The following is a 14,202-nucleotide window of genomic DNA, read 5'->3' as shown; positions in this document are numbered from 1 at the left end:
CTTCAATCTGACAATAGATATAGGGCTAGGTGGGGTAATGAACAAAATTACTCAGTTTTTTATACTATCAGCTCAAACAAGTAGCTCTTTAATTTTGGAATTCTGGAAAGTAACCAAAAATGAATGGCGTGTTCCCTTTTTTATTTTAAGATTTTTATAATTTTTAATTTGCAGCTTGTGGGCGTAAAACGCTTGTTCATAATTCCCCGTTTGTTCATAAATACCCACTCTTTGGGGTAATTATGAACACTGTAACGATTTTTGTTATGTGATGACTTTTTATTGATTTTTTAAATTTACTGTTGAGAAGTTATTGGTTATTTTCAGTTTTACATAGCTGGAAGGCATCTTGTCAAATAATCACAGATCCACAATTCTAAAAAAATATGAAGTAATGTTTTAGGCTTATTTTCAAGGTTTGGACGGTTATCGTGATTTTGAAGATGAAAAGTAAATTTCAACCATAAACCAATGCAGAGAAAACATGTGTTCATAATTACCTCGCATCTTGAAAGTATGGGGTAAATATGAACACTTCTTTGTGCGTGGGTGGAAATTTTTTTCATCATAAAATCATATCACACCACATGGAGCATCAATTACCAAAAGTAAAACTTTCAAAAACAACATTTCATCTCCATTCACATTGACGAGGGAGTCAATTTATAAGACACGTCTCAAAACGATTTTTGTTTCTCAGAGACATTATTTTATTTTAATAATTCTAACTACAAAATTTATACAGTTAGGTTTGCAAGTTGTAACTGTAACTTATCAATAGAATGACAGACTATCACATTTGATCAGTTTTGAGTCCCTAGTATGACCCTAACGGCGCTTACGGCGTTTGATCATAATTACCCCTTGTTCATAATTACCCCACTTAGCCCAAATGCATTATAATATAAGAATGTTAAACATTAAAAGCTCACATAAAAATTTAACGCAAAATTTCATTCCAAGTTTACTTAAAACTATATTCCATTTCATTGTATCTAATCTCCGCGAAACTAATATGTTATGTTTTCTAACTGATTTTGGCTGCGGCCCTCTACGTCATAGAAAATTTTTAATGCGGCCCGCACACTTAAACGAGTTTGACATGCCTGCTGTATATCATTCGTACTTTTGCCCCATTTGCAGTTCGTACTTTTGCCCCTTCAAGGTTTCTTGTGATTCACAGATTATTGTGCAAAAAAGAGACATATGATTTAAATCCTTTCTTCGGCATTTGCTAGTGATTGAAAACAACTAAACAGACATATTAAGATCTTCATTGAAAGCCAGAATTTTAATTGCTCAAATATGTTTGCCGTTATTGTAAATATTAAATCATTTGGGCAAAAAAGTTGCTTTATCTCATTTTTCGGAGTATTTTCAATTAAAAAAAAAAATTGTCTGGATAAAGGCAGTTTAAATCACTATCAATCCACGCCAGAGTTTTGAATTTTTCTGTTCTCGGTTTGTGATAACCCGATCAGGAGGGAAAAACAAAATTATATCAAAATGAGATATTTTGATACTTATTTTTTTCTATCTAAATGAGTTATAATTCAGTACTCGTAGGATGTTAAAATATCTCAAATTATATCAAAAAATCTATACGATCATAGCTTAATTATATCAGTTTTTGATATGCTCCTGTCAAGATTATATCTTGTTCAGATAGCATAGTTTGATATTGAACAGAACAAATTATATCAAAATTATAACTTATCAAGATATGAGTGCTTCGAGAAAATTTTCTAGTGGAATGTCAATAAACCACATTATTTGATAAAACCATGCCCCATTTTTGATTTCCCAAAAATTTGATTCAATTTTATGAATCTGTTGAGCGAAACTCGTTAATGTAAGGTTTGAGCCGTTGACTTCGATGTCCGTGTTTCAGAAAAAGTTGTACGTATATCAAAATAAGATATAATCATTTTATTTTAGGACAATCCGAAAAAAATCTTGATAATTGAAAATGAGCTCAACTCCATTCAAGTCTGTCAATCAGAATAAGATATAATTCGGATTGGAGAAACTTAAAATCGAAAATTTGGAGTACTTCATTATAACTGAATCAGATGTAAATATCTTGGTGAGATATGTTTGAGTTATTATTTTGATATGCTCTCCTGATCGGGATAAACACTATAAAAAAATCTACTAAATTCATATCACACTCTCACTCTTGAACCAATCAATTAATCTCTACCATCAACAATTGAATGCATAAAGCAGAACCGGACCGGATTACCGGGATCAGTCTTCGTCTGAACCAATTTAATTCACTCTTTCCCGCATTTTTCACATCACGAAACTCTTTTGTTTGGGAGGTCAGTCATTCGAGTCCGATGCTCCACTGGAATCACTTCTGGAAAGGCTAGACTTTTCGCCAACGGGAAATTACCTTCCCTTTCTGAGAATTGCTGGTAATTAACTAATGACTTTTCTTTGTTTCCATCCATTATCACAACGGCAAGGCAACGGAGCGTATAATCCTTTTTTCTCCTCCTTCTCCCCCACTCCGATGGCCACAATTGAATGGCTCGGATTCCCCCCTTCCAATTATAACCTTGATGCTGGCGATGAATCTGTGTACCGATTTCCTTTCATAAGCTTTCTGTTTTCTCTCTCATTGACACACTTACGCATACACACACATACACAGAAAGGACACGAGTGCCGAAGCATTCAACGGACGTCCTCATCCCGGTTGCGGTTGGGTCCCTGTGTTTCCCGGAAACTGTACCGGCCAAAAACTTGCGGCCACTGTCAGGATCGCAACATGTGCTGTGTGCCTTCAATAACCACAACTATCCAGGTAAGGGATTTCGTTTAATATGCTGTTGGACAGGTGTTGCTGTCAGTGTTCCGTTTTCATGGATCAATTCAACGGTTGTTACATCAGATCTCGGACCGACTGACCGACTGAAAAGTGTGAGTAATGACGGAAGTTCTACCATCCATTCTCCTTTCAGGTGGAGCTGCTGTGTCCGCTCAATTCGGGGGACCCGTTCGAGTTCATCGAACACGGCTACGACCTGTGGGACAGTGCCTCGATCGATCCCCTGGACCAGGAGATGCTCCAATCTCGTCAAATCCAAATCGAAAACAAGTTTGTCGATGTCCAGTGGGTTCTGAAGTGCGAATGTGGCCTCAAGGTAAGTCCTAGCATCAACCGATGTTAACCGACATTCTAGTCAAGTCAACCAATTTGAGGAAAGATTCATTTCCTCACACAATGCAGGCATCAATGTGGTTTCTTATTGCTTTTCAATTGCTTTGGGTATTGTGGTTTGCAGAAATCCGGACGTGTTATCCTCCAGCAAACCGGAAACGACAAATGAGGAAAGACAACAGCTCTGGTTTTAGCCATTGTCTGACACGTGGTTTGGTTGGGTTGGGTCCATTGGAAAAACTCAACATTAGAATGATTGTACTTGTACTATTCCAAACAACTCTTTAAACGTTTTACTTTTCCCGAAATAATCGATTAGTTTCTGAACAGTGTTTCACTAACCATTAAAATTGAAATGATATTTCAGTTTAAATAAATTTTAAAGAATGCATATGAAATGACAATATGTATCAACATTCAATTGAATCCCGCTTATCCGAGTTAGTCGGGAGGCCAACTGTTCTCCAAAAAAGTACGGAAGATTTTTTTGAAAAATGTCTTAAACAGTCTAAATAGCTAAGTTTCTAGGTGGGAATTCTGTTGTCTCCGGATCGTCATTTTGCAAATAGTTCACTGCTCACTCAAATATTGGTTAACGTTAAAGACGATCTCTGAAACTGGCCGACAACGTGCTAAAGCATGGATCATCAGAAATCTGGACGCACTGTTTATTATACCATAGCGCTCCTAGTTGTCGGATCTGAAATTTTTTGACAGTACTTTGTTCGGAAATGTTTCCTCTATCAGTGCTAAAAATTTCATTACGATTCGTTTTGTTCCAAAAAAGTTACACGTGATAGAAGCCGCGAGACGAAAATTAATTTTGGACACCCACGATCAAAAACCCGTTGTGGTCTGGTTCAAAAATCGCGAAATCTGATTTGAGGAGGCTTCCTGACCAAAAATTTTACAAAGCCACTGAACGGTGTGATGTCCCCATCAAGTTCAAATTAGTTTTTGCCAATAACTTTGCAGAAAAGGGTTTGATCTGGCAAGATATTTGGAGCTGCGGCCGAAAAACCCCGGTTTTTCGTGAAAAACAAGACCATGGACTCCGAAATGTACAAGGAGGAGTGCCTGAAAAATGTTTTTTTTTGCTTTTGTTAGATCTCACAAAGAACCAGTAAAGTTTTTGCTAGGTTTAGCTAGCTGCCACTACAGCGAAGAGGTACTACCAGTGGTACCGTCAACCCACCCAACTGCCCTCAATTCCGTTCTATCGGAAAATTTTGAGCAATTGTTAATCAGAAGATGAAGAAAAATGGTAGAACGACTCGGATGCAACAGAGATGAAGAGATTGTGGAACAAAATGGCTGCTGAGGGCAGTGAATAGGGTGTCCAAACTTAGATGAGTGGTTCTCGACGAAAAGTACGAAATTTCATCAAAACAACATCGGATTAATTTTTTTATTATTTTTCCTTAAAAGTGCAGTAAAAACCCTACAATTTGAGCAAAAAACATTTTTATTTCGTTTACATAGCTCCGAGATAGACCCTCTTTAATGTGATTTGTAGTGATCCATGCTTTATGCTACCTTCAACATTTCATATACAGTATGACCTTAAAAAATGCAAAAATCAATTATCATGGTTAATAAGGCAATAAGAGGAACATACAAAGAAACAATAACTCGATGTGTACAATTTCGTTTTCAATAACTCTCTCCGGTTTATTTATTTCTATTTACATAGTATTCCGTCTCACGACATAACTTGACTGTTAAAATCCCAGAAAAACATAGAACAAAAAAAAGTCATAACTTGACGAACATAATTCCTAAAATTCACTCGGTCCATGGTAACCGTTCTCCAATTTTTTCGGACACCCTACGTTCGCCAGATCACGCTCCACTTGGTCTAAGCACCTCGCTCGTTGCGCCAACGACTCTCTCCAGGAAAGGCCTAAATCGGGAGAATACCTTCGCAACATAAGCCTCTGACATAGAGATAGAATATCGACACATAGGTTAGAGAGTGCACGCACAGGCCTACGCTTGAACATAAGCCCATATCGTCAAGTCGAGGGGGTTCAAATCTGACTGTTTATTTATTGAGGAACTTGTGTACCTACATACTTAGAAACTGTTCAACAATTGGGTCAGTGGATGGTTTTTCAATTTGCAGATGTTTTTTTTATTTTTCTGGTAGAGTATTTCCTGAGACAGATTGTGGTCGGCACATTGATCATTGATGATAAGCACTGTTCAATGCTTTCTTTAAAAAACTTCTTTAATTAAAAGCATTAATATACTTGTCATGTCTCAACTTGTTATGATTTTACAATTAATTAAATAAAAAAATTTATATTCTCCTCAACAAGGTGCGCTTGCAAAACCAATACAATTGCATTGCCTATTTTATTTCGTTACTATCTGGTCATTGAACATGCGTAATGTTGTTGTTATGTTTACCCTACCACGATATGCCGAGAAAATGTAAACATGATAAATCAGCTGTTCGTGTGACAAGTGGGGAAACGCCTTATCTCCAGTAATCATCATTTTTTTCAACCATATTTTATTTTAAAGGGAGCCACACACCATTTGCACAAATGTGATGAAATTTTCTCGGTGCAAAACACGATGCGCATCGTGTATGGCACTGCTCAAAAAAAGGCGCAACGGTTTGAGTTCCCGATCAGGAGGGAAAAACAAAATTATATCAAAATGAGATATTTTGATACTTATTTTTTTCTATCTAAATGAGTTATAATTCAGTACTCGTAGGATGTTAAAATATCTCAAATTATATCAAAAAATCTATACGATCATAGCTAAATTATATCAGTTTTTGATATGCTCCTATCAAGATTATATCTCGTTCAGATAGCATAGTTTGATATTGGACGGAACAAATTATATCACAATTATAACTATCAAGATATGAGTGCTTCGAGAATATTTTCTAGTGGAAGGTCAATAAACCACATAAATTGATAAAACCATGCCCCATTTTTGGTTTCCCAAAAATTTGATTCAATTTTATGAATCTGTGGAGCGAAACTCGTTAATGTAAGGTTTGAGCCGTTGACTTCGATGTCCGTGTTTCAGAAAAAGTTGTACGTATATCAAAATAAGATATAATCATTTTATTTTAGGACAATCCGAAAAAAAATTTTGATCATTGAATATGAGCTCAACCCCATTCAAGTTTGTCAATCAGAATAAGATATAATTCAGATTGGAGAACCTTTTAATCAAAATGTTTGAGTACCTAATTATAACTGAATTAGATGTAAATATCTTGGTAAGATACGTTTGAGTTATTATTTTGATATGCTTTCCTGATCGGGTTAAATCGTTCGGGATCGAAATATTTTGTACAAACAACCCTCTGTGGCATGGTGTATGGTGCTGTTTGTACAAAATTCAGGCCATTTAATCATCCCCAGCCGATTCAGTTCGATGATTTACTAAGCTGTTAGCTAATTTATGCATGCGTTTGTTTGTTCACGTATTTTTATCAAACCTGAGCTGGAAAGTTTTAAAAAACTTTTAATTCACAGTTCAATTGGTGATCATCATGGTGTTTTTTTTCTTAACAACTTAAAAAAATGAGTAAAATATTCAATTGATTAAAATTAACTTCTTATTATGAATAATATTCTCATCATGTCTCTAAATGTTGTTGAAACATATAAAAAATGTTGGAATACCAATTACGCTGTACGATAGAATCTGTTATAACAAAAAAAATGATTAACCTGAACTTAGAATAAAGGTCCTTTATAAAAAAAAAGTATCCACCAACCAAATTTACAAAAAAATAGAAGTCAAAAATTTCCCAAAACAAGAAGTTTTTTACGAATTAATGCTAAATTGGCACTCTAGATCTCTAAAAGGATTATTTGTACATCCTTTCAGGAAAGGATTCATGAATTCATTGGGGATCTCAAATAATCTTTTTTACTTGGGTACAGCAGTTGCAAGCATATAAACTTCCAAAAATATCATAGGTATTGACACTGTGAGATGGATAAGGTTAGAAATGTAAACCGCTTTGTTTGTTATAGTTATCCGTGAAAATTACAAAATCATACATATTTCCAAAAATTAGTGTAAGACGAAGGTTTATCAGGTTATAAGAATGAGTCTGAGATATCAGGCAAACCCTAAAAAATTAAGCACGCTGGTAGCCCTGGTTAGAGCAATTCACACATAAAAAATCCTTAAAAACTGTCGAAAACAATCCAAAACAGTCTGTTAAAAATATTCGCAATTTTTATGAGTCATGCTGTACATCTGTACATTAATCTTTGAACAATTCATGTCCTAACCGACTGTGGTCTAGGAGATACCGTTCAAGTCTTCTAAGATAGCGGTCATGAGATTGAATATAGGTCAAGGCATACATAGTACACTTTCTGTGATGGTGATGTTTTTAACATTTGTAAGATGCCAGCTATCGTATCCTTGAACATGTACGATTGCGACCTGGCAACTTCAGAAAATGTATTTTTCTTACGGGAATTTCTTCCAAGTCTTTTTGGAGACATGGATCATGACTTTGTTTTGTTTAAAGATAAAGTTATCATAAATTTTATCCACGATAATGGAATAATGGAATCAGTCCACTGTCTATCAGTTTTGTACAGTTATTTTGATTTATTTATAATAATATTCAAATCTAGATGAAAATAAACTTAAAAATGTGTGTGGGCTTATAGGAATCTCTATCACTGCACAGTGGTGCAGAACATCAATCTAGCAGTACGAAATTAATAGCGCCCAGGGATGAAGAGATAGACATTTGATGTCTTGAGCAACATTGTTCAGTTTTACAAGGGGCATATTCTAGTATCAAAATTTTTGCCAAGGGGTCCACCGATAGCGAGATAAAAATGCTAACTTTTTTGTTTTTCAAATTAGGGCTTTGATGTCTTCGACAAAGTTGTTTATCTGATCAATATACATAAGTTTGTTGAATATGTCAAAGTCCTGTCACATGACCCTCAGGAGTTACAGTCAAAGTAAAAAAAATCTCTTGAAAACACAGTTTTTTGAACCTGACACGTTGTAGATTGGATAAAATAGTTCGCTGTCTTTGAAACAAAGTTGTAACAAGCCACGATCTACATTTGTCTCATACATTATGATGGGTTTAGAAGTTGCTATATGTGGCTTGTGATATAGCTCAGTTGGCAAGTCTGTTGTCTCCTGAGCCCGATGTCCGCGAGTTCGAGCCCAGAGCAAACATCGAACACAGTTGTACCGGATAAGTTTTTCAATAACGATCCGCCAACTGCACCGTTGGTAAAGTCACGATTGCCATAAAGATGGTAAAACGACTATAATCGAAACAAAAAAAAAAGTTGCTGAAGCTCTATAGAAAGCATTTAGTGTATTTTATTGGCAATTTTGGAAGGCTCATCCATCAAAAAGTGCACATTTTCGCAACATCCCCTTTTTTGTGATTATTTTTGGTGATAAGCGGAACCATTTCCATTTGAAATTAGCGCGGAAATAGGTGGAACTAGTAGAGATTTGAATGATTGAAAATACACATTTTATGTAAAAATTAACTATTTTACTTATAGAAAAAACGTTGAAACATTTAATTTGATCATAAAGTGTTGCATTTTTTATTTTATATATTTTGTTTGATTAAAAGGCATTCAAATTCGATTAAAACTTATGACTCAAAGAAAAGACAAAAGCGAATTGCTTGTAAGATTGGTTACTTGGATACAGTTACTTGGAACCAGTTATAGCAGTTATATTGTAATGGCAAAATTCTATAATTCAAATACTAATTTAGTGCTCTAACAAATTTAACAGATAAGTTCCATTCATTTTTTGGGGTTTAAATGATTTGAAAAATTGAATTGAAATGTCTTTTAATAAAACAAATATATAAAAGAAAACTGCAACACTTTATGAACAAATTAAATGTTTTAACGTTTTTTCTATAAGTAATATAGGTAATTTTTACATAAAATGTCTATTTTCAATCATTCAAATCTCAACTCGTTCCACCTATTTCCGCGCTAATTTCAAATGGAAATGGTTCCACTTATCATCAAAAATAATCACAAAAAAGGGGATGTTGCGAAAATGTGCACTTTTTGATGGATGAGCCTTCCGAAATTGCCAATAAAATACACTAAATGCTTTCTATAGAGCTTCAGCAACTTCTAAACCCATCATAATGTATGAGACAAATGTAGATCGTGGCTTGTTACAACTTTGTTTCAAAGACAGCGAACCATTTTATCCAATCTACAACGTGTCAGGTTCAAAAAACTGTTTTTTCAAGAGATTTTTTTTACTTTGACTGTAACTCTTGAAGGTCATGTGACAGGACTCTGACATATTCAACAAACTTATGTATATTGATCAGATAAACAACTTTGTCGAAGACATCAAAGCCCTAATTTGAAAAACAAAAAAGTTAGCATTTTTATCTCGCTATCGGTGGACCCCTTGGCAAAAATTTTGATACTAGAATATGCCCCTTGTAAAACTGAACAATGTTGCTCAAGACATTAAATGTCTATCTCTTCATCCCTGGGCGCTATTAATTTCGTACAGCTAGATCGATGTTCTGCACCACTGTGCACTGTAGGGAAGAGTGGGGATACTGGATCCCCTTTTCTTATTTTTACCATATCTTTTTGGAAAAATTTAGCAACTCGCCGTCTTTACATTTTCTGACAGCTTGAAACTTCAAGTTTCTATGCTCCAAAAATTAGAACGATACTTGAACCCGTTGATGAACTAAAAGCATTTTCGTGGGAGTAAAAAAATTGCGATTTTTCTGAAGTTAGGGGAGACATGATCCCCTATTGAAGGAACCTTGATCTTTTATTCAGGAAGCCCTAATCCTTGTATAAAAATCAAACAAAACCCCAAGATAGAATGTTAATTGACTATTTTGGTCATGTTTGTTCTCATTTCACAATTTAAAGCAGACATAAGAAGAAAATTCTATAACTTTGTCTCAACTCTAATAACATTGCATAACATTGCAAACTAATAATTAAGAGAAAATTAATTATTTTTGCTTTTTTCTTCAGACAATAGGTTGGTAAATATTAGTTTTTGGATAAATATTAGTAATTTCGTAATCAGCAATCATAACGATCAATTCAGAAGAAGAATCATGACCATTTGGAAGGGGGATCAATAGTACCCTACTCTAGGGGATCAACTGTACCCATAATCAACATTTTAGAAAACTTTTTCTGAAAAAAACTTAGAGTTTTCCATTGCTTTGAAAATATGGCATTATGAAGTTCATTTTACGCTCAAACGATTGGATACATTGGAACAAATATTTTTTTCATAATTTTCCCATGTAAGTAACACTTTAAAGCGATGAAAAAAGATCTTCAAGTTACATTTTGTGAAATTTTTCAAACAAAGTTCAATTACTCAAACAATATTTTGTTTAAATTTTTTAAACTACAAGAATTGTTATTTTGCTAATTTTGGCACATTTTTCTAGAACATTTGATCTTTGTAAGACATTCCAGTATCGAGATGTAGCTAAGGAATCAAGTATCCCCAGGGATCAAGATTCTCCCCTATATATGTGTGTTCGTTTTTTTATAAAAAAAAATTGGAATTGTCTGGAAGAAATGACAATCATCCGAATGTCTGCAACCCTTCAAAAAAATCGAAAAAAGCAAACATGTTTGAGCTAGTAAACAATAAAATGTGCTCATGAAGTTGGGAGCGAGGTGTGATTTATTTTACAATGCTTGAACATTCCATTGAAAACATCCATTTTTCCGAAAAACGACTTAGCTCCATATTTGGAGTTGATTCTGATTCGAAGAAACACCTGATTTTGTTTTTATTTGTGACTAGATGACCCGGTGTAGGAAACTATTTAAATTTTTTTTTTGGGCATCAAAAAATCAAAAATCAAATTTCAACAAAATTCAAGAGGCTTCAGGCTTTAAAATGAGAGCCTTAATTGGAGTTTAGAATTGCACTACAAAGATGATTCAATCTCATTTTTCTAAACGTGATCCCTAAATTAATTTTAGGAAATCTTCTATTTTTGCTCTGTTTGTATCGATTCTTCAATGATGTCAAAAATTATTTTTTACTTGCATGGGTTTCTCACCCTTTTCTTCGTTTTTAAGCAATACAACAACATTTATATGGAACCCCTCCGTCCAGCCCCGCTTAACACTGAAAGGCAAAAGGGTCTGCATTATTCATAGAAACATATCTCGTACTCAAATACCTTCCCATGTCAAATTTGATTCTATGTGCTTAATAATTTCTTCGATTATACAAAAAAAATTATATTGGGTCCTCTTCCCATTCCTATGTACTCCCTGGAAGAAGGGTGTCCTTTCAAATAATCATAGAACCATTTTGTTTGAAAGCTCCCCTCTTCCCTAATTTTATCCGTAATTGTAGAAGAAATGCCATCCCATGCCAAATTTGGTTCCATTTTCTTGATTAGTTCTCAAAGAAAGCTCCTCTTTCTCCTTTCTATCACCTTGCTAGAAGAAGGCAGTAGTAGTAAATATTCAAAGAAACATTCCTCGTACTCAAATACCATCCCAAGCCAAATATGGTTCCATTTGCTGAATAAGTTATGAATAACGAGAAAAAAAAATATATGGGAGCACCTTTTCTCAACATATTTCCCCACTGGAAAAAAGAGGGTTTTCAAAATACCATAAAATTATTTCTCGTATTCAAATATATTCCAATGCCAAATTTGGATCCATTAGTTTTCAAGTTAATCTGGAAATTGTAAAGGAACTCCCTTCGTCTTTCTACCTCTACATTAAAAGGAGGGAGGGGTAAAAATATTCAAAGAACTATTTCTCGTACCGTAAAACGGGGTAACTTTGACCATCGATACATTTTTCCACATCATCATCAATAACTCAGTCTATAATTTGAATTTTTGAAGACTGTTTTCTACGTTTGAAAACTCATAAGTTCTGTATAAAATAGACAAAATTTGGCTTGTATTTGAAATTTTCTTCCTGTTAGTAAAAATGTAATTTCAAAATCTTAAAATATCGATTTTTTCAAGGCTCGCAAGAAGAAAAAATGAAAATGAAAATAGTGGGAGGGTCTAGGAGAATGTGTGAAGGTGAAATTTCATTTGTATTTTGAAGCTTAAACTATTTAGCAATGGTTATAATTTTTGCCCCTAAATGTATACAGCATCATTGTTCTTTTTTCGATTATAAATGTTTTTGAAAGAAAACGCTAAAAAAACAAGGTAAAATTGAAAAACTATCATTTGTAAATATTATGAAGGTGTTTTGTATCCTTTATGATCAAGAAAACTCGATAAAACCGTCAAAATAGAGACTGATCAATGTTAGCCCAAAGCATCAAATTCTGAACAGAGACTAAATCGATTTTTAAATCAAATTCAAAGTAATCTCATAAATTTCTGCAACAATGTTTTACATTCATAGGAGTCCAGTACTGGTTTTAATAAGATGAAACATGCCACATTCCCCTTAACAGAAAAAATAATCAAGAAATATTGAAAAAAGTGACCAATTTTACCCCGGATTACGGTACCTAAATACCCTTTCACGTCAATCTTGGTACCATTTGCTCGAATAGTTCTCAAGCCATTCAATAAAAATGTTATGAAGCCCCCTCCTCCACTCCTACATCCCCACTGGAAGGGAAAGGGTTTCAAATAATCATAGAAACATTTCTTGTGTTCTACTTAATACTCTCACATGCCAAATTTGGTTCCCTTAGCTCAACGTTCTAAATTAAACGTTCTCGAGTTTTAAAAAATTGAAAAGTATTCCCTTTCTCCTTTTTCCTATCACTCCGCTGGTCTAATCTGTCTTTTGTTATTTCTTTAAGAGACCCCTGTCCCCCTTCCAGTGAATCGGAGGGATCTCAAACCATAATAGGAACATTTCTAGGCCTCGAAAACACCTGCCAAGTTTCAAGTAAATCGGTTCAGTAGTCTCCGAGTCCATAGGGAACACCTGACAGACAGATAGAAATCCATCTCGAACTACCTTCAAAACATTTTTTGTAAACTTATAACGCTATGTTCCACATATCTATGGTCATTTGCTTGATAAGTTTTTATGTTATGCTAAAAAACTTGTATGGGAGCCCTCCTTCCTCTTCCTATTTCACTACAGGATGAACAGAGAGGTATTGTATTCATAGAAATATTTCGCGTAGCCAATTGGGTAACAATAAAGTTGAGCTTGAGCTTGAGCTTGCTATAAACTACGGTCCACCTGCGGACCCTCCTGGCCAATGGCATAATGGTTGCACTCCGTGATTGACATAATGGTTGCATTGGCATAATGGTTGTACGATGAACTCTACAGTAATGCCAGGAAAAGCTACAACTTTTTAAATCATTTTCAAAGAATTGTGGAATTGAAATTTAATTCTTTGAAAATTAGTAATCAGATAATAATTTGATGGTTTTTATTACTAAACCCATACTTCTCTGCCTTAAAAAAACTCCTAGTTACAGAACATAATTAGAAAAGATAAATAATGAGGCAATAGATTCCAAAAATCATTAACGCAGAAGAAATCTGATCGAAAAGGCGCTAAAAAGGTCAATTAAACACGATGAAACGTTGAATCGATTGAGATAATAAATCTCATCTGGCATGACATGCATAAATCAAGATAAAAGTAACTTATTTGCGAATTGTTCGGTCTATGCCAAGTAATTTTTGCTAAACGTTTTGTTCTAAGAAAATCGCCATCATCTTTCTGCTGCCACTAACTCACATCCACATTCCAGAAATACCGAAAGATTCTGAGGAGAGTCTGAGGGTGATTTTTTTCTAGTTCTCCCACAGAAGTAAAAGTAATCTCAATGAAACATGGCCCCTTTTCTTACCTATGGTGAAGAGTAAAAACAACGGCTCGGAAATTTTGCTGGAGCTGTGGTATTTTTATGAGGCTAATAAAACCAAACCGAATTTGCACACAGACGTGATACCTGGCTTCGGTAGAAAAACAACGGAATTTTCCACAGTGCGGTTGCAGTAGTTGGAAAGAAAGCTTGAAACCAGAATGGCAAAAAACCAGTGCAGAGGTTTTATTTC

The 14,202-nt window shown here is 34.6% G+C and overlaps 1 protein-coding gene across 2 annotated transcripts in view; it reads left to right on the top strand.

The window, feature by feature from the left end:
* The window catches only part of LOC129757203 (uncharacterized), a 483,998-nt gene that overhangs the window by 444,590 nt on the left and 25,206 nt on the right, over nt 1-14,202 (top strand). For both annotated transcript variants that reach the window (XM_055754336.1, XM_055754337.1), the window contains exons 8-9: nt 2,660-2,812; nt 2,970-3,152. In XM_055754336.1, the coding sequence (XP_055610311.1) occupies nt 2,660-2,812; nt 2,970-3,152 (336 nt within the window). The remainder of the gene's footprint in view (nt 1-2,659; nt 2,813-2,969; nt 3,153-14,202) is intronic.

Source organism: Uranotaenia lowii, chromosome 3, assembly GCF_029784155.1.
Source record: "Uranotaenia lowii strain MFRU-FL chromosome 3, ASM2978415v1, whole genome shotgun sequence".
NCBI classification, from domain to species: Eukaryota; Metazoa; Arthropoda; class Insecta; order Diptera; family Culicidae; genus Uranotaenia; species Uranotaenia lowii.
The sequence above is the reverse complement of the archived record's forward strand: the minus strand, read 5'-3'. Positions and strand labels throughout refer to the sequence as shown.